The 20,616-nt window shown below is 38.2% G+C and overlaps 1 protein-coding gene across 1 annotated transcript in view; it reads left to right on the top strand.

The window, feature by feature from the left end:
* Positions 1 to 20,411, top strand: part of XK (X-linked Kx blood group antigen, Kell and VPS13A binding protein) — a 55,463-nt gene extending 35,052 nt beyond the window's left edge. The window contains exon 3 of the mRNA XM_079122930.1: positions 17,888 to 20,411. Within this exon, the coding sequence (XP_078979056.1) occupies positions 17,888 to 18,714 (827 nt within the window). The 3' untranslated portion in view covers positions 18,715 to 20,411. The remainder of the gene's footprint in view (positions 1 to 17,887) is intronic.
* Positions 20,412 to 20,616: the final 205 nt, after the last annotated feature.

Genomic DNA, 20,616 nt, shown 5'->3' with positions numbered 1-20,616 from the left:
TTTCTTTATGGGAAGAAAATCAAAGAATGTCAGGGAACATGTTTTAAAACATTCACAGATCATTACAGATCTAGACGTTGCACATAGGCACCAAGTCAGGAGGAAAAGGGAGAGTTCTTCCTGGATACTTTTTTTTTTTCCTTGAGGAGGAATACCTTTTCCTTCAGCAGAATTCTATTAAGTTTATGTTGACTAGAATTGGGTCACATCATGCGTGCATACTAAACCTATCCCTAGTTATAGGGATAGAAAGTAGAGTTTCAGATAATCTGAGAGTTAGATGTGCTTGACCTTGCAGACCTACAGAGCAGAGCAATTAACTTAACCCAGTAAATATGTCATACAAATGGTATCATCTTCCTATTCATAACACAAAAATAGCGAAGAGACTAGTTTACACTAGTCTTGATTTACTCCAATGGCCAAACCTGGAGGTTAGTCGTTTGAACACATGGGAGGGTGAGTAGCATCTAGTTAGAATCAGAGTTCTGCCTGTAAGGAAGAAGGAAGGAAGGATATTAATTTAGTGGGATGCTCAAAGTATTTGTAACATTGAGGTTCAGGAAGCTTAAAAGCCCAAAGCCAAGACCAAGACCCAGTTTGGGAGTATTTGACCTAATGCTAGTTGTTTTAGCCAACACTGCTTCTCATGGAGTTGGAGAATGTTAGAGATGGAACACACCTAAGAGGGCATCATGTCTGATTGTGCACCCTTTGTAGAAATTCCCTATGTAGGGTTCCTGAAAGGTAGTCCACTAGCCTCTGCTTGATTATAATCAACAGTAGAGCTCTGAATACTCCAGAGACTGTTCCATTGGTAAAATACTATTGTTAGAAAGTACTTCATTATATAATAAATTAAGAGGGGCTTTTCCTTTTCCCCCAGAAATGACAAGTGCTGGATATATTATATTCAGAAAAAAGCCACTAAAAATTGGCCTGATTCCTTCTTTTAGAATTTTGACTCATGATGCTCTTATGTCTTCTCAGTTTTGTCCCAGTTATCAGTTTGTCTGTGTGTGTGTGTGTGTGTGTGTGTGTGTGTGTGTGTGTGTAAGAACTAAACCCAGATGTGATCAGCCACTGAGCTATATCCCCAGCCCCTTTTATTTTTTGAGAAAATTCTTGTTAAATGGCTGAGGCTTGGCCTTGAACTTGCCATCCTACTGCCTCAATCTCCTGAGATTGGTATTACAGATGTGTGTGTAATCACACCCAGTTTAAGTCTTAATCCAGTAGTTGACAAAACAGTGATACTAAGAAGACCCAAAGGCCAGAGTCCTATTCACTCCTTAAAACACCTTGGCCTGAAAAGTACAAGTACAGATTACTTATGCAGTTGCAAACCTATCTAACTGCATCTACATCAGTATATTTCTAGCCAAGTGCTGTGGTGCACATCTGTAATCCCAGCTACTTAGGAGGTTGAGGCAAGAGGATTGCAAATTTGAGGCCAGCCTATGCAACAGAGTGAGATCCTGACACACATACATACACACACACAAAAGTTACCAATTCCTCAGATTTGTCTGCAAGGATATCAGGAGAGGGTTTGTTTGATTGATTTGTTTTGTGTTGAGCTGTATCCCTAGTTTGTTTGTTGTTCGAGACAAGGTCTCACTAAGTTGCCCAGGCTGACCTCAAACTTGGCAATCCTCCTGCTCCCAAACACCTTTCTAATGCCTTAGCAAGGTTGATAGTACTTAGCCTGGTGGATGGGCATGTAGACATACTAATGACTTTTTTATCCTAAATGAATTGAATTTAGTTTTTACTTCTCAAGTGTGACATACTCAATCATTCCTCCTCCTCTGTAATCAAAGATCACCCTGGCTGCTGAGTGAGAAAATGAAAGATTGGGTAATGGTGGATAGTTGTACATGGGCAAGGGGAACACACATAGAAAGGATTAAACTGGCTCATAAAGCTATATTTAGTTTTTTTTTTTTTTTTTCTTGGGGGGTAGTGGTAGAAATCAAACCCAGGGCTTCACACATACTAGACGAGCACTGTACCACTGAGCTACACCCTCAGTCCTCACATGGCTATAATAATGTGGATAATAGTATTGCTGGCCTTTCCTTTTTAAGGCTGATTCTGCAGTTAATCAGCATGTGGGAGACTAAGAAAGAAGGTTGAAAGAACCAATCTTTATATTTCCCTAGATAAAGTTTTTAATGCTTGCTTCAGATTGGAAGCTATTTCTGGTAGTTATAATTGTGCCTCAAGAGACCTAACAGTAATTTGGACTCAGTGAACAGAATGGAATTGAATTTTCTCTAGGAAAAATAATACGAAGCATAAATTCAGTACATCTTATACCAGGGTTATTATAATGGCACATGGTATTCATTATGTTTGGACAAATTTAAGACAATGAATTCATGACTTTAGAACCTCTGAGAATTGGTGACTTTGAGTTGGACTTAAGGACATGAAGTTGTCATCTGCTTCTGTGAACATATTCTGAGTTGTTTTTGTATGTGTAGACTAGGATCCAAACATCAAGGTTAAGTAAAGGAAATATTTATGTGTGTATGCGCACACAGTGATGGTATCTAGAAAGAATTTGGAAAAACTCATTATTTGATTTCAAAGTTTTCTTACTCATTTTTAAAAGGGCATTTCTTTCTTTTTTTTTTTTTTTTTGGGGGGGGGGGTGCTGGGGATCGAACCCAGGGCCTTGTGCTTACAAGGCAAGCACTCTACCGACTGAGCTATCTCCCCAGCCCCAAAAGGGCATTTCAATTATTTTAGTTAATGCTTGTTGAAAAGGATGATAATACAGAGCAGAGAATTTGTTAACCAATTTCTTCTCTTTTTGAGTAAGAATAATGTCCAAACAGATGAGTCTAACTAATGTGCCATGAAACTCAGTTAAACAGTCCAAAGGCAATGGAAATTTCTGAACATTTGATTTTCGAATAAACCTGGGACAACCAGAAATAGTGTTTTTTGCTTTTGGATTTTTCATACCTTATTGTTGAAAATCTTGTTTAAAGATAGATTTGTGATTCTTCTGCCCCTTTGGAGAAGATCCCATACACATTAGGAACAGCTTCAATAACAATGGTGTACCATTTTAAAATGCTTATAGATATGATTGATAAATGAAGAATACATTTAATACTGGTTTGCCTATAAAATTTTAATAATAAATCTTTGTCATTAATTGAGTTTATCAATAAACATTTATTGAGCTGTTTTCCTTACTGCTATAGTTTGGATAAGTATCTCCTGAAGGCCCATGTGTTGAAGGCTTGGTTGCCAACCTGGGGCAATATTGGGAGGTGGTAGAACCTTTAGGAGGTGGGGCCTAGTGGAAGTTAGGTCATTTGGGGCATACCCTTAAAGTGGATATTGGGACTCCATTCCCTTCCTGTCTCTCTCTTTTCTTCCCAGGCACCTTGAGATGAACATCCTCCTCCACTACATACTGTCAACCATGATGTACTGCCTCAACACAGGCCCCAAAGCAGCAGGGCCAACCAACCCTAAACTAAAACCTCCAACATCAGCCAAAACAAACCTTTCCTTTTTTAAGTTGGTTATTTTAAGTATATTGTTACAGCAATGCAAAGCTGTTTAAAACACCTACTACGTGCCAGGTACTATACTTGGTGCCAGGCATCAGTGAATAATACAAGATCTTTGTCTTTGTCCAGTTTGCAGTCTATCAGAAATATCAATTTGATATATGTCTATTTTACCTAAAGGTAGAGTGTTAGTTAATTGGCAATTTGGGGAGAAATTATACTGAGGAATACTGTAGGAGTTGAGAAGATTAGTGGTGGTAAGGATGGTGCAAGTGTTAGCAAAGGTAGAAAATGCAAGAGACCATTTCAGTCATAGAAGGTCTAGTGACCGTGCCTGATTATTTACAAAGTTCACTGTATAGGGGAAACTGCATTTTAAGAGGGCTTGCTGTACCTTGACCTAGAGCTGAGAATCTACAGCAGGATGGAGAACCTCTGCCTTGGGATTGAGTGACCCTGCTACCATTTTGCCATTAGATAACCTGCTAGAGGGCCCTGCACATGAGTCCAGGTATTCCTCCCTTTTTCTATCAAGGCCGAAGGGTTTTTTTGTCCAGCTCAACTCACTGATGCTCCTTTCTGCCTGAAGCAGGATAAGGAAGGAGGAGGACAAGTTGATAGGATTGATAGGGGGTCGGCCCTAGTCCTGCTTCTTTCTGGTCATTGCATGTGCCCTGGGAGATGATTCCCCAAAACCAGCTTAGCACTTTAAGGCTTACTCATTCCCATATGCCTAGACTGCATGGTTTCAGGAGGACTTAGATATGCAATACTCATGTAATAGAAGACAGATAGGAAATTTAGACTCAGTGGAAGTGAAGAATTGGACAACTCCCCAAAGTACTCTGGTGAGTTCTCCAGACCCCATAGGACCCTGAACAATTGTAAGACCATCAGACTCCTTGCCTCACATTGATAAAAGAGATAAAAAGTGGAACTGAGACCACTGCTAGAGAAATAGAACTAATTATATTGATTTAGGCAGAAGAGCCAAATGGTTAAGACCAAGACTGTAGAGCAAGACTGCTTAGGTTTGAATGTCAACTCCATTAACTGAGAAGTTAACAGGTAAGTTTAACTTTGCTAGTTCTCATCTATATCATGAGGATAATAGCATTATCTCCTTTATAGTGTTCCTTTATAGAATTAAGTGATTGGCACCTATAAAATTCTTACATTAGTTCCTTGGCATGAAATAAGTGCAATAATTTTTGAGCATAAAAAAGATGAGCTGGAGGAGATCTTGCCATCCAGGCCCTTACACAGGAAATTGGAGTATGTCTGGGAGAAAAAGAGCAAAATCATTCAGGATCTAGGGGATTATAGAATATACAGTTATCATATCATGTGGATTGTGAATGATGGGTCATAATATTTGTGCCAACAATTCTGAGAACTCAATTAGATCTAAATATGTATTGGAGGAAAAGTCCTCAATTTCTAACTAGACATCTGGTAAACTGGCAGATGTTCAAGAGAGATTTTGGTAACAGTAAGATCTTAATCACTAAGAATTCAAGATTTTTACAGCACTAGGGTGTCACACTGGTTACATCTGTAGAACGAGTTTTACTGTGCTGCTCTAAGTCAGGGTTTCTGCTGTGTTTATTTTCTACTTGGTATTTTGCCAGGGTAAAGAAGGAAAATATTTCTGGAACAACTTCATTGTACTAATGAAAGGGTAACCTTTTTATTTTCCTTTAAAAAATTCAATCTATAAACATTTATTGAGTGCCTACTAAGTATAATAGTAGTGCATCAAGTTTTTTTAATATATCTTTTTATTGACATTTAAAATGCATACAAAAAAACTGTACTCATCACAAGAGTAAAGTTTGGCAAATTAGCACAAAGTAAACACTCTATTCACATTAAGAAAGAATACCAGCAAACTTTTCCTTCTGTGTCCCTTTTAAGTCACTTTCCTTACCATTCTACCCAAAGCACAACAGAAAGCAGACTTCTAACACCACAGATTAATTTTTCCCAATTTTAAAATGTATATAATTTTAGAGGTCTGGCTTCTTTCACTTAACACTGTATTTTTTAGAGTCATCCATGCTTTGGTTAGTATCAGAAGTTTGTTCCTTAGCATTGCTTGGAAATTCCTTAGTATTCTATTGTGTGACTATATCACAATGTGTTGGGACATTTTGCTTTTGATTAATATATGGGTTATTTCCAGATTGTGGCTCTTCAAAATAAAGCTTCTGTGAATCTCTTTGTACATTCCTTTTAACACACCAATATATGCAGTTCTGTTGCATATATACTCAGCAGCGGAACTGCTGGGCCATAGGGAATTCTTATATTTAGCTTTAGTAGAATCTACAAAAGCAATTTACCATTTTATACACCCACAAGGAGCATATGAGTATTCCAGTTCCTCCACATCCTTGACAATGCTGAGTTTTACTTTTTGTAATTCACTAGTTGTATATAGTAGCTGGTCCTTTGAATTTGCTTTTCCCAATGACTAATGAGCAAAATGATTTAATAGCAGATTAGACACCAATCCTTTTCATGTTTTTAGTTGCCATTCAGTATCTCTCCATGGGTGTGGGTATATATGAAGTGACTGTTCAAATCTTCTTGCCAATTTTAAAAATTGACTTTTATTTACCCTTTTGGTCCCTGTTCATACCTTTTAGTATCTCCATACTTCCATGTAGGATCATTTCCTGTGCCCTTGAAATGTTACCTTTAGTATATCCTTTAGAGAAGACAACATATACCCTCTCCTCATTTTTGTTTTGTCAGATTTTTTTTTTTGCCTTCATCTTTGAGTGTGGAAGTCTGTTAAGATGTTATTTACTTCCCACTTTTGTTTTATCATTCCTTTGTCTTCTAGCTTCCATTATTTCTGTTGAGATGTTCTTATTATTGTTCTTTGAATCTGACATTCTGTCAGATGTTGTTATTATTGTTCTTTGAAGTTAACCAGTTTGTTTATTTGTGACTGCTTTTTAGGACTTTTCCTTTGACTTTGATGTTCAGCAATTTTAACACAATGTTTAGTTGTGGTTTTCTTTGTGTATATACTACTTGTTGTTTGTAGTATTTCCTGAACATGTGGTTTGGTATTTTAGCAGTTGAGGAAAGTTCTCAGCTTTTATTGCTTCACATATTGCTTCTGAGCTATTCTCCCCTCTACTTCTCTCTTTCTCTCTCCCCCCTTCCTCCCTCATCTCTGACATTTTCATTTTCCCATGATTTCTCATGCTTTTTGTTTCTACATTTGAATATTTCCTTCTGACTTTCCTTCTAGTTAGTGCTCATTATCTTTATAACTGTGTCTAATTTGCTATTAAGCCTATCTGTTGATTTCTTAATTGTAATTGTGGTATTTTTTAGTTCTATAATTTTCATTTGAGATTTTAAAAGCTTCCTGTCTGATAAATTCCCCATCTTCTTATATAATTTCATACATGTATTGATTCGTTTTTAAAGTTCATGTAAGATAATTCCAAAATCTGTATTATCAATAGATGTTTTTATTACCTCTTATTCTTGGATTTTAGCCATTTTTAAAATTGACATGCCATGTTATATTTAATTTTATGCCAGATATTTGTATGAAAAAAGAAAAGGTAATTTGAGGCTCTGAATGAATTTTCTTTCTCTAGGAAGATTTACCATTGTTTATGGCAAGGAGTTGAAATAGATGCAGATCATTTTAATTCAAGATTTGAGCTGGATTCTAATTAGAATAAGTTATACTTCATGTATGTATAATATGTCAAAATACACTGTACTGTCATGTGTATCTAAAAAGAACAACAAAAAAAGAACAATTTAAAATCCAGCTCTTAAAAAAAAAAAAAAAAAGGCTCGAGCTGGTTGAAATCTGTATGTACTTCAGTCTTTGTGAGGATTTAGTCTATTTCCAGTCACCCTTACTCCTAGTATCCCTTGGGTTGCCACCAGAAAGCTTTGGGTATATACCAGGGTCATTATGGAGGCTGAATGTCAATATTTGCTGCCACACCCACCAGCTTTATGAGACTCTGTTCAGATGTGTTCAGATTCTTGGTCTCTTAGCACCAGCTTTTGTTTGGGCAAATGTCTTGAGGGAAAAAGCAGCTTCATATTTTTCTCTTGGGGTTTTCTTCTCTAGAGATCTTAGCCCCAGAAGTGTACACTGCTTTGATAGATCCCTGATACCTTTAAAAAGCAGATGTTCATCCAGTTATTTCTTTCATTTTAAATGCCTGTGTGGATAATATTTTATTCTATAATATATTAGTCTTTGCAGATCTGAACTTTGAATTCTGGCACACATTTTGGGATATGTGTAGGACAATATGATAACTACTGTGAGTTCAATCTATAGTTAAGAAACAAAAGCAACCAAGAAAGATACATAAATTGCTGATGAAAACATGTTAGAAATCCTGAGTTATTTTGGAAATGCAAATAAACATCACATTATAAAACTTCAGCCAGGTGCAGTAACTGCACACACTTGTAATCCCAGTGGTTCGAAGGGCTGAGGCAGGAGGATTATAAATTCAAAGCTAGCCTCAGCAACAAAGCAAGGCCCTAAGCAATTTAGTGAGATCTTGTCTCAAAATAAAATATAAATAGTACTAGGGATATGACTCAGTGGTTAAGCACCCCTGGGTTCAATTCCCAGTAAAAACAAAAACAAAAAACTAACAAAAAAACACTTCACACCTGTTAGAATGACTTGAGTCAAAAGTTATGTAATAACAAATGTTAGTGAGGAGGTAGAGAAATTGGAATCTTCATCCACTGCTGATTGGGAAGTAAAATGCTGCAACCCACTGTGGAAAACAGCCTGGCAGTTCTTCAATTAAACAAAGTTGCCATTCGACCCAGCAACTCCACTCCTATAAACCCAAGAGAAAAGGAAACATGTTCACACAAAATCTTGAACATGAATGTTTACAATAGCCAGTGTATGGTAACAACCCAAATGTCTATCAACTGTGAATAGATAAACCAAGTCTTGTATATCCAATATGGAAGTGTTATTTGGCCATAAAAAAGAAATTAAACTGGACACAGTGGCACACACCCATAATCCCAGTAATTTAGGAGGCTGAGAGAAGGATCATGAGTTGAAGGCCAGTCTCAGCAACATAGCGAGACCCTCAGCAACTTAGTGAGACCCTGTCTCAAAATAGAAAATAAAAAGGGTTGGGGATGTAATTGGTGGTTAAGCACCCCTGGGTTCAATACCTGGTACAAAGAAAAAAAAAAAAAAAGAAATGAAGGGCTAATATATGCTACAATGTCAATGAACCTTGAAAACAAGCTAAGTGAAAGAAATCAATTATAAAATGCCATATATCATATTATTTCATTCATATAGAAGTCCAGATTAGGGAAATCCATAGAGACAGAAAATAGATTAGTTGTTGTTTAGGGCTGGGAGAGGATTGGTACATGGTGGAAGAGGTAATAGCAAAAGTGTATAGGATGTCTTTCTCAACCAACTTCTTGATTAAGGAGTGTACATGGAGGCAGACAGATTTGCATAAGAATCCATAATCCCATAAGTCACCCCATGATGAGGGGCTTTGACAATTCTCTCGATGCTTGCTCCAGTTATATCTACAGGAGAAATGGAGCTTAAGTTCCACATTCAGTGGTGAAAAAATGACAGCTGGTAGCTTGTGCATTTTTTTCATTCATTTCATTCACTTATTCAATATTGATTACCTTCATTGTGCCAGTCAGTGTGCTAGGTGTGCTGTGAAAAGTCCGTATGAAACAATAGCTGCCTTGAGTTGATTGCATTCTAATGGGAAGAAGGCAGATTACCCAAAGATATCAACTAATGAGATAAAAGGTGACTGTGTGATACCAATACAGTGACAGTTAACTGAGCTTCAGAGTCTTGGAAGCATTTAACACAACTGAATGAATGTAGCTGAACAAAGGCTGAGGCAAGCATCACTGATGAGATGATGACATGATGAGTGATGGGAAGCATCACTGATGAGATGACACTTTTAGCTGAACCTTGAAGAATAAGTAGAGTTTATCCAGGCAGACAAAGAGGAGAAAGAAAGCTGGTGGCAGAGAAACTAATGAGATCAAACCACATGCCAAGAACCATATAATGGTTAACACATGATTGAATGAGAAAGGGAGAGGGGAGAGTAACTTAGAGCAGTGCTTCTCAAACTTTAAGTGCATACAAATCACCTAGAAAATCTTGTGAAATATGGATTTGGATTGTGAAAATTTGGATTCAGTAGCATGGGGTGGGGCACCTGGAACAAGCATCAATGCCAAAGCTGTTGGCCCATGAGCTAGGGTGAATAGCATGAGCTTAAAGATCTATTTGGATGTGATGAGAGAGGAAGATAAAGAATTCTAGCTAACTGTTAAATTTCTGAACAGGATAATCTGGGGTAATGTTGTCATGGGATGCCATAAAATGCAAGAGCATATTTTCAGAGAAATATAAGTTTTATTCTGGTTTGTATGTGTGTTGAACCCAGGGATCCTTAACCATTAAGCCACATCCCCAACCCATTCTTTTTTTTAAATTTCGAGACAGGGTCTTGCTAAGTTGCTGAGGTTGGCTTTGAACTCAAGCCTCCTGAGCCACTGGGATTACAGGCCTGAGCCACCATGTCCAGCCCTTTTGTTTTGTTTTGTTTTTTAGGGAATTTGTTTTGTTTTTCTTTTTGAGATACCTATGGAATATCTAGGAAGAAAAAATACGATAGGCCTTTGAATAGAAAGAAAATAAAGCCATAGTTCCTGAGTGGGAAGAAAAAGATGTGTCTATGAACACCCTGAGTAGGGACTGCCAGGAAAGGAAGAAGCTAATTAGGAGAAAATGATGTGGGCACTAATACAGGCAATTCCAAGAAGGTGGTAATGGACAACATCCAGTGTTACAGAGATGAAGGAAAAGCAAAACTGTGACTCATACTGCAAGGAATAGAGGATTAGGAAGTGAGTGTTTTGACTAGGGACAGTTCAAGAGGATTGACTAAAATGTATCAAAGAGAGTAGTAGATGACAGAGGAAGTGTAGGTTAAAGGGAGGGATCTTTCTTCTCTGCCTTCTCTTTCTCCCTCTTCCCCCTCCTTCTTCTCTTTCTTTTCTTTCCCCCCTTCCTTCCTCCCTTCTTTTCTTCCTTGTCATTGTAGAAAATTTTCAACATAAAATTATGTATATTTTTGCCAATCAAGGATGTTTTATAGATGCAGCTGACTTAGGCAGATTCATACACTCAGGGAAAAGAGCCAGGATTGAGGCAGCAAATGAAAATTTGGAAGGGAAAAATGATACTTGATGGAACAGTTTCAAAGAAGCAGGCAAGTGATGGAGTATAGTTCAGATGATGAACCTGGCCCCAGATGGTGAGAAAGTCACTTTTTCTACAGAAATGGTAAAAATCACTGCCTCTCAGAAGTCTGGTTGAAATTCCAATTTCTAGACGCTTACCTCCAGAACTCCCTCCAGTTTCCCTCTGCCACTACATTCCATATCCTTTTTGCCTGTCTCACTTCCCCTGCTTAAATCATCCACTAAGTTTTTGAAAAGTCCATTCCACCCAAGCATTTGGTGGGTTCAGTGATTTTACTGAAGATTCAGTGTCTGCAGAGAGTAATGACATTACAGAGAACAACTGTCTACCATCCTCCATCTCACAGGCAGCCTCTGAGAAACTGTTTCTCTTGAGCTACAAATAGAATTCCCTTCCTAAGCGGAATTCTAGGGGGAATGATGATCTTCATTGCTTTATGCAGACATCAAGTTTTTGGTGTCAAGTCAGGAAATGAGCAAATCCAGGCCTAGTGACAATTCCTCTGTGAAATATGAAGAGAGTTCATTCAGAAGCTTCATTAGGCTGGAACTCCTAGTGTTTTAGTCAGCTTTTTCACTGCTGAGACTAAATGACCCGACCTGCACAAGTGTAGAGGAGGAAGAGTTTATTTGAGGGCTCACAGTTTCAGAGGTCTCAGTCCATAGAAGGCTGACTCCATTCCTTGGGGCTTGGGGTGAGGCAGAACATCATGGCAGAAGAGTGTGGCAGAGGGAAGCAGCTTGCACCATTAGGAAGCAGAGAGAGAGTCTCCACTCAAGAGATACAAATATATACCCCAAACTATGCCCCAATTTCCACCTCCTCTAGCCATACCCTACCACTTCGCTTACCACTCAGTTAATCCCTATTAGGGGATTAAATTACTGATTGGGTCAAGACTTTTGTGACCCAATCATTTCTCCTCTGAACCAGGAAGCATTGTCTCACACATGAGCTTTTGGGGTACACCTCATATTCAAAGCATAACACCTAGGTAGGAGGATGCTTTAGGAGTGTGGCAAGGGTTTGGAATAATGCTGAAGCCTTCTTTTTGGCTTTCCCTAAATTGATGACTTACCTTATAATAAAAGATGAAAACAACAAAATGCCCTACTATACACACACACCAGGGAAATGAGAATAGGATTATTAGATGTTTGACTTCTATGATGTACTGCTTAAATAAGCAGGACTATCAACTGATCCCCTTTATGTTGACTGTGGAAAGAAAAGTCTAGGAAATGATGCCAAGGAATTTTTCTCCATTTAAGTCTGAATAAATAAGTGTTTGCATGAGCTTCATCCAAGTTCTTCATTAGATAGCAGCTTACTTCTTGAAGTAGAAATGTACATTCCAAGTATGTTTTACGAGCTTTTTGTCTCCCAAGTGTATCTTCCTCCTTGGCCCCATTTCTATCTGACATTTTACAGCAAGTACTCAAAGGTTCATGTGATGCAATTGAAGTCAGTGACTTCAAGATAATTTTGCTACGTTCTCAAAATTCTGCAGCTGATTACTATGAAGCACCAACTGAGTAATTCTCTTCATAGAGACAAAAGATACAATTTAGAAATTATTGACCTTACAAGAGAAAAATGAATAGATGCTGAAAAAGTTATTTGGGTTATTGTGTTGTTAAAAAGCAATAAATATTTGGAGTTATTTTTCATATAGTGGAGAAAACATAGGATTCAATACTGGCTCCTTAGGGTATGGAAATTTATAACCACACATATAAAAGTATATCATTAATATTCTGTTTTATGATGGTCTGCTGCATTAGTTTTTCAGAAAGAACAACTTAGTCCAGTTTCTTCCCAGTATACTGTGCTGTTGGTGTTTCCATCTTTTAAATTTAGTTTGTGCCAGTATTCCCAATGAGTCATATCAATAATTTAAGTCAATGCTAAAAGACCATGAAAAAATTGATGCTTTTAGTAAACTTGAGCTACTCCCAGGCTAATAAATACCAAGGCTTCAGAGTTTTTATGTTCACCAAAGATAGATGTTTTCCCATTGATTCAGAATTTTAATAAGGAAAAAAGTTCCCTTATTCTTGTGTTTTTTACACATTTAAGTAGAGACAGTTTTGTTCCAAAGGTAGAATTATATGGAATTGCATTTTAAGCAAGCATGAATAAAGATAAAGCTGCAGTAGTCAAGACAGTATAATATTGGCAAAAGAATAGACAAATATATCAATGGGACAGAAGTGAGAGCCCACAAATAGACCCACTTAAATATAGTCAACTATGTTTGATATTCCACAAAGAACCAAAGGCAGCCAAGCACAGTGGCACATGCCTGTAATCCTAGCAGCTTGGGAGGCTGAGACAAGAGGATTGCAAGTTCAAAGACAGCCTCAGCTATTTAGTGAGGTCCTAAGCAACTTAGTGAGACCCTGCCTCAAAATAAAAAATAAAAAAGTGCTGGGGATGTGGCTCAGTAGTTAAGTGTTCCTGGGTTCAATCCCTAGTGCCAAAAACAACAACAACAAAAAAACAGAAGCTATATAGTGAGAAAATAATAATCTTTTAAACAATTGGTGATAGAATAATTGAACATCCACATCCAAAAATTTTTAAAAAAAGACTGCACGCAGAATTTACACCCTTCACAAAATTTAGCTCAAAATAGATCACAGATATAAATGGAAAATGCAAAACTATACAGCTCCTTGAAATTATAGGAAAAAATCTGGATGATCTTGGGTTTGGTGATGATTTTATATATATATATATATATATATAATATTTATATTATATGATTTATTATATTATATGATGATTATATATATTATATTATATATATAAAACATCAAAGGTGCAATCCATGAAACAAAGAATCAGTAAGCTAGATTTCATTAAAATTATAATTTTCTGTTTTGTTAAAGACATTTTCAAGAGACTCAAAAGAGATTGTCTCCCACAGACTGGAAGAAAGTACTTATAAAAGACATTTCTAAAAAAGAACTATTATCCAAAAGATACCAAAAACTCTTAAAGGCTGGGGATGTAGCTCAGTGGTAGCATGCTGCCCAGCCTGTGCAAGGCCCTGGGTTAAATCCCCAGTACCATCAAAAACAAACAATCAAAACCCAAAAGAACTCTTAAAGTTCAACATTAAGAAAATAAATAATCTGATTTTAAAATGATCCAAAGACCTTAACAGACACCTAATCAAAAAAGCTATACAGATAGCAAATATGCGTATGAAAACATGCACCACATTATCTGTCATCAGGGCAATGCAAATCAAAACAAGATACCACAACACATCTATTAAAATCAAGTATTATTCAGCCTTTAAAAAGAAGGAAATCACGGGTGCACACACCTGTAATCCCAGCAACTCAGGAGGCTGAAACAGGAGGATTGCGAGTTCAAAGCCAACCTCAGCAACTTAGCGAGGCCCTGAACAATTTAGTGAGACCCTGTCTAAATAAAACATTAAAAGGGCTGAGTATGTGGCTCAGTGGTTAAGCACCCTGGGTTCAATACCTAGTACAAAAAAAAAAAGAAATCCTGCCATTTGCAGCCACATGGATGAACCTAGGGACATTTTGCTAAGTAAAATAAGCCAGCCACAGAAAGAAAAATACTATATGATCTCATTTATCTCTGGAATTAAAAACAAATTCATAAAATCAGAAAACAGAATGGTGGTTTCCAGGAGCTTTGGGAGAGAGGAAATGGGGAAATGTTGGTCAAAGGAAGCAGAGTTTCAGTTATATAGGAGGAATAAATTCTAGAGATCTCAGCACAGCATGGCAACTATAGTTAATGATACTGTATTGTATACTTATGATTTGCCAAGAGAGTACATCTTTAAGTCTTCTCACCACACACAAAAAAGGTACCTTCGCGAGGTGATGATATCTTAATTAGCTTGACTATAATTATCATTTCATGATGAATATCAAAACATCATGTTTAAAAAAATTATGTTTCACACCTTAAATATATCAGTCAAAATCCAAAGCATTGACAACACCAAATGCTGGTGGGATGTAGAGGAACAGGAATCCTCATTCATTGCTGGTGCAACCACTTTGGAAGACATTTTGGTATTTCTTACAAAACTAAACTTTCTTTTTCTAAAAACATTTTTTAGTTGTCAATGGAACTTAATTTTATTGATTTCTTTATATGTGGTAATGAGAATTGAACCCAGTGCCTTATACATGCAAGGCAAGCACTCTACCACTGAGTCACAATCTCAGCCCCTAAACATATTCTTACTATGTGATCCAGCAGTCCACACCCCTTGGTATTTTTCCATAGGAGTAGAAAAGTTATATCCACACAAAAACCTACAAGTGGATGTCTATAGTGGCTTTATTCATAATTGCCAAAGCTTGGAATCAATCAAACTGTCCTTTAGTAGATGGATATTGAATAAACTGTGGTACATTCAGATAATAGACTATTATTCCTCTTTTTTAAGAGATGAACTATTTAGTCATGAAAAGACACGGTGGGGGAAACTTAAATGTATGTTATTTAGTAAAAGAAGCCAATCTGTAAAGTCTACGTACTGTATGATTACCCCTGTATGACTTTCTGGAAAAGGTAAAAAGATCAGTGGTTGTCAGCTGGGATGGAAGGGATGAATATGCAGAGCACAGACGGTTTAGGGCGATGAAACCACTCTGTGATATCTGTAAATAGTGGTTGTTACTGGGGCCCAAAGCAGAGGCTGCTGGAGTCCTGAGTAGCTGGATTCAATTGCTCACCTGCATCAGAAATAAGAGAAAGTCATATAAAAAGGCGGAAAAATAGTCGCAGTTGTGCCCAAACTGGAAAGAAAACAAATCTACCTTTGTAGTCCTATAGGAACAGAAAGCCAGGAAATATTCATATGTACATTCAGCCAGGCTGTGCCAGCCAAGGAATATGTTACAATTCCAGTTCAGCTGTTGCTGGTGCCAGGCTTTGAGGGCAGTTTTAGCCTCTGTTCTCATCACAAACCTGTGGCTTGTAGGAAGCTGGAATGGAGAAAATAGCTTTGGTGGGAAATTAAGAAGAAAAAAATAATTTAGGACTTCTCATTATAAATGAACCCCTTTACTGATGCATGTCATTATACATTTACCCAAACCCATAGAGTGTACATCAAGAGTGAACCCAAATGTAAACTGTGGACTTTAGGTAATGGTGATGTGTCAATGTAGGTTCATCAATTATAATAAATATGCCCTTCTCCTGGGTGATATTGATCGTGAGGGAGGTTGCGCAAGGTCGTGGCGGGAGGCAAGAGGTATATGGGAACTCTGCTCCTTCTGCTTAATTTTGCTGTGAACCTAAAGCTGCTCTAAAAAAATAAAGTGTATTAAAAGAAACAGATCTTTCAAGACAGTTTTTTACAAGAAGAAGAAGCAGGTATGAAAGGTATTACCATTCCAGTTTTATGTGTGAGAAGACAGAACCTAGAGAGGTTGCCATTTTCCCAGTGTACACTGGTATGTCAAAAGTCAAACCAGAACAAGACTCTTACATCTAACTCAAAGCCCTGCCTCCCATCCCTCCTTGTGCCAATGTGTGGAGGTGGCAGTAAGTAATTATTTTCAGTTTTCACCACAGTCTGTGCTCATGGGTTGGCAGCATATTTCTTAAATAATTGAACTCAAGCTAGTGGTGTTGTGCTCTGGAACATAATACCATGCTCCATTTAAATGGGCCACAGCTTGTCTCTCTAGTCTACTGTTGCGTATGCATACTGGATCAGCCCATGAGCCAGAAGACATTGTAAGCAATAAACAGCTATAGTTGAAACTTCTTGAAATGCTAAGTCCTTTTAGTCCATGACTCTCAGTAACAGTGAGATTCTCATTTCTTCAGCTCTCCTCAGAATCTAAGAGTGCAATTATTATGGGTTGGATATGAAGCAGCCCCCCAAAGCTCCTGTGTTAATGCAGGAATATTCAGAAGTAAAATGATTAGATTATGAGAACTGTAACCTGACCAGCCCATCCTAGTTTGAATGACCTAACTGGGTGGTAACTGTAGGCAGGTGGGGTGTGGCTGAAGAAGATGGATCACTGGGGGTGTGTCCTGGAAGGGTTCATCTTCCCTGTGGCCCCTTCCCCTTCTCCTTTTCTCTACTTCCTGGATGTCATGGACTGAGCAAGTTTCTTCTGCCATGCCCTTCTACTGTGATATTCTGTTCATTTGGACCCAGAGCAATGGAGTCAGCCAACCACGGACTGAACCTCTGAAACCATGAGCCAAGATAAACTTTTCCTCCTCTCAGGTGTTTTCGTCAGGTATTTTGGTCCTAGTGGCAAAAAGCTGACTAATGCAGCAACCAAACTGATCATTTTATCATTAGTAATAAATGCAAAAGGACTTGCATTAGAGAGGAACAGACAACAATTTATTTTTGAGTGCCTTCTGTTTATGTGTCTACTCTACTGGTGTGTGTTGAGGTGTATCAAAAGAGAATATCAGACATAGTTAATCTTGACTCCCCAGGAGCTTATAGACCAATTGAGGAAAGAAAACACACCACAAAAGACTCTGCATATTCACACATACTAAGATGGAATCAGGAAGGTGTTTGAGTTTGACTTGCCTGAAAGAAGAATTTGAGTCCATGTGTTTTGAAGGGAAGGTGTAAAAGGTGAGAGGAGTAAAACGAGGCAGGGAATGGAAAACAGCCAATAAAGAAAGCATTATTAGACAAATATCATAATGGGTGACTCCAGGTTAATCCCGTGAGGAGGGAAATGGTATCCAACACATGAGTCATTCTCCCCTACCCCTTCCAACTTCTGAGGGCTGGGATTGGGGAGGTTGCAGGGGTATTGAGGGCTCTCCCAGGGGTATTAATTCCCTGGCACTTCTGCCTGCTAGCAATGTAGGCAGAGCAGCCTTTTGTAGTTCTGGAAAAAATCCTCAAACACAGTGGGCAGATATTGACAGCTGGAAGTCAGCCTGTGCATGTAAAACAGAAGAGTCCAAGACTATAGGCAGGGGACTGACAGAGTGTCTGCTGCAGTAGGATTCCTGGTGGAGGTGAGACTTGACAGTGCTCTCTCTCTTTTCTCCCCAGGCTTCCTCATGACCTTGTCTCTGTTGTCCATTGTGTATGGAGCCTTGCGCTGCAACATCCTGGCCATCAAAATCAAGTATGATGAATATGAGGTCAAAGTGAAGCCTCTGGCCTATGTCTGCATCTTCTTCTGGAGGGGCTTTGAGATTGCCACTCGAGTCATTGTCCTGGTCCTCTTTACTTCCGTCCTGAAGACCTGGGTGGTGATCGTCATACTGGTCAACTTCTTCAGCTTCTTCTTGTACCCCTGGATCATCTTCTGGTGCAGTGGCTCCCCATTCCCTGAAAATATAGAGAAGGCCCTCAGCAGGGTGGGCACCACCATTGTGCTCTGCTTCCTCACTTTACTCTATGCTGGCATCAACATGTTCTGCTGGTCAGCTGTACAACTGAAAATTGATGACCCTGACCTCATCAGCAAGTCCCAGAATTGGTACCGGCTCCTAGTGTACTACATGTTGAGATTCATCGAGAACGCCATCCTCCTGCTCCTGTGGTATCTTTTCAAGACTGACATCTACATGTATGTGTGCGCACCTCTGTTGATTCTGCAGCTCCTTGTTGGGTACTGCACGGCCATTCTCTTCATGCTTGTGTTCTACCAGTTCTTCCATCCTTGCAAAAAGCTCTTCTCCACCAGTGTTTCCGAAAGCTTCCAGGCATTTCTCAGGTGTTCCTGCTGGAGACAAAGGCGGCAGAAATCCTGTGATTCCTTAGGAAAGACAGACCTAAAGTCATCCAGAAAACAAGAGGAGATACCTTCTAGCAGTAAAAGAAGTCCTGAGCCCACTCATATCTTGAGTGCTGAAGAACTGTGCTCTGCTTAATGAGACTTGAGGTCTCTCAGGGCACAGGCGTGTTGTTTTCTGGGTTGATACCTGTTCTTCATGTAAGTGATGAGCACTGCAAAGGGAACCCAGCAGAAAGTTAGCTGTCAACTCCTCATGAGCTGCTGCTCTTTACAGAGCTCTTGGGTATGTGGGAACTAGAGGGAGAAGCCAGGGAAACCTGAACACCGAGGGGAAAGCCTGAGGCACCACAGTTCACAGGTGACCATGTTGTGGTTTTGCAGGTCTTCTTGGCCTTTTCACTGACAGAGTACCCCTGAAGTCTGAGTTAGGCTGGTTAGATCCATCAGGTAGAATGAGGCAAGGGCTTACTTGTTTTCTAGTTTTCTGAACTGTTGGTCTGGTAGCCTGATGATTTATTTTCCCTGAACAGAGTTTTCATCCAAGAGCTGTCCTAATGACTTAGAGAAGGTTACTAGGGTTTTGCCATCAGCAACATCATTCCTGTCAGAGCTTACAGGGAGGGTTGTTCAGGTTTGGTTTCTGAATAGATACATGTTCTATTTTCATCTCATTAGGGCTTTTTGTACATAACCAACTATAACTACCCTGGCATGCTATCTGTAATTGATTCTAGAGCCTAGATTTGGAAACTTGATTCCTTAGGATCCATGGCTGTAACATAGCATTCTAAATTTGGTTATGGAAGCCCTAGATTTTTAGGAAAGTCATGTTCCTTCCATATGTTGAAGAAATTGCAGATCGGGAGGGCTGTTAAAACATCATGATGGAGGCTTATATAAGTAGAATTCTTCCCTTCACAGAATGTTTGAAGATGTGACTCAGCTTGAAGGCAGGTTTAACCTCTCAAGGTTCTCAAGGTTCTGTCTTACAATTCTGGGAAATTTCTAGTAGAACTCGCTAGGATTCACCTTTTGAGGAAAGAAGAAAATAAAACTGATAGCCTTCACTCTCGCCTTCCTCTTCCTTGTCTGTCAGGAAAGTTTGACACAAGAGTTACCTCGGTTAACATAAGTTTTCCTAGAATACCCCGCAGAAATCTCTTGCCCAGTGCAAGTATATAGGGCATTTTAATTTTCATTGTTTGAAGGGAAAGGGTTTTCCTCACCACCACCATCCCTAGATAGTAATTGACTTAAGAAACATTTTAAATTATAGAAAGAGATGACATGACCAGAGACTTTTTGTCTTTCATGGAATACATTTTGGTTTGGCATAATTGTAGGTTAATTTAAACAATATCTCCTGTTTTATCATCCTCCAACTTTTATCTTCTACATAATTTCTTCTTTAATCTGGAATTCTCTTGTTTCATTAAAGAGGATTGACTAGCATGTTCTTACTTCTCTTGAAAAAAAAATGCCTAGAACTAGTGCTATTATTTCTACTCTTAGAATTTTGATAATGAAATACCTGAAATAGGCAACCATAAAGATCACACTAATTTAGAGTGAGGATGAAAGTAAGACCTGAGAAATTTACAAAGAGGACTCATTTATGGACTTGACTTTACCAGATGGAACAAGGATATACTTCTCTGACTATATGAATGCACAAGACATACTTATTTGGCTATTATGATTCTGATAATTTTCCTTTTTCATTTTTCTTGGTGTCAAATTTGTAAGTAATTTCATACAGATAAAAATGTGATTCAGAAATCAATTTCCACTATGTTCATGGATCCATGAAACAATAAATACTCTTTCACAGGACATCCATGTTCTTTAATATTTTATATAATTCTGTATAAATTAATTGCATCCTAAACCATAGAGCCTCAATTTTAGTTTTATGAGATATTTTTCCTTATTTGAAATTCTTTTGGTTTATCAATATTTATTATTTAATTTTGTGGAAATACCCAATTTTTGTCTATTTTTAGCCAAATAAGAATACAACTCTAGACAGTCTATGTCA

The sequence above is a fragment of the Sciurus vulgaris genome (genome assembly GCF_902686455.1).
Source record: "Sciurus vulgaris genome assembly, chromosome: X".
NCBI lineage: Eukaryota > Metazoa > Chordata > Mammalia > Rodentia > Sciuridae > Sciurus > Sciurus vulgaris.
This window is presented reverse-complemented; position numbering and strand designations above follow the sequence as displayed.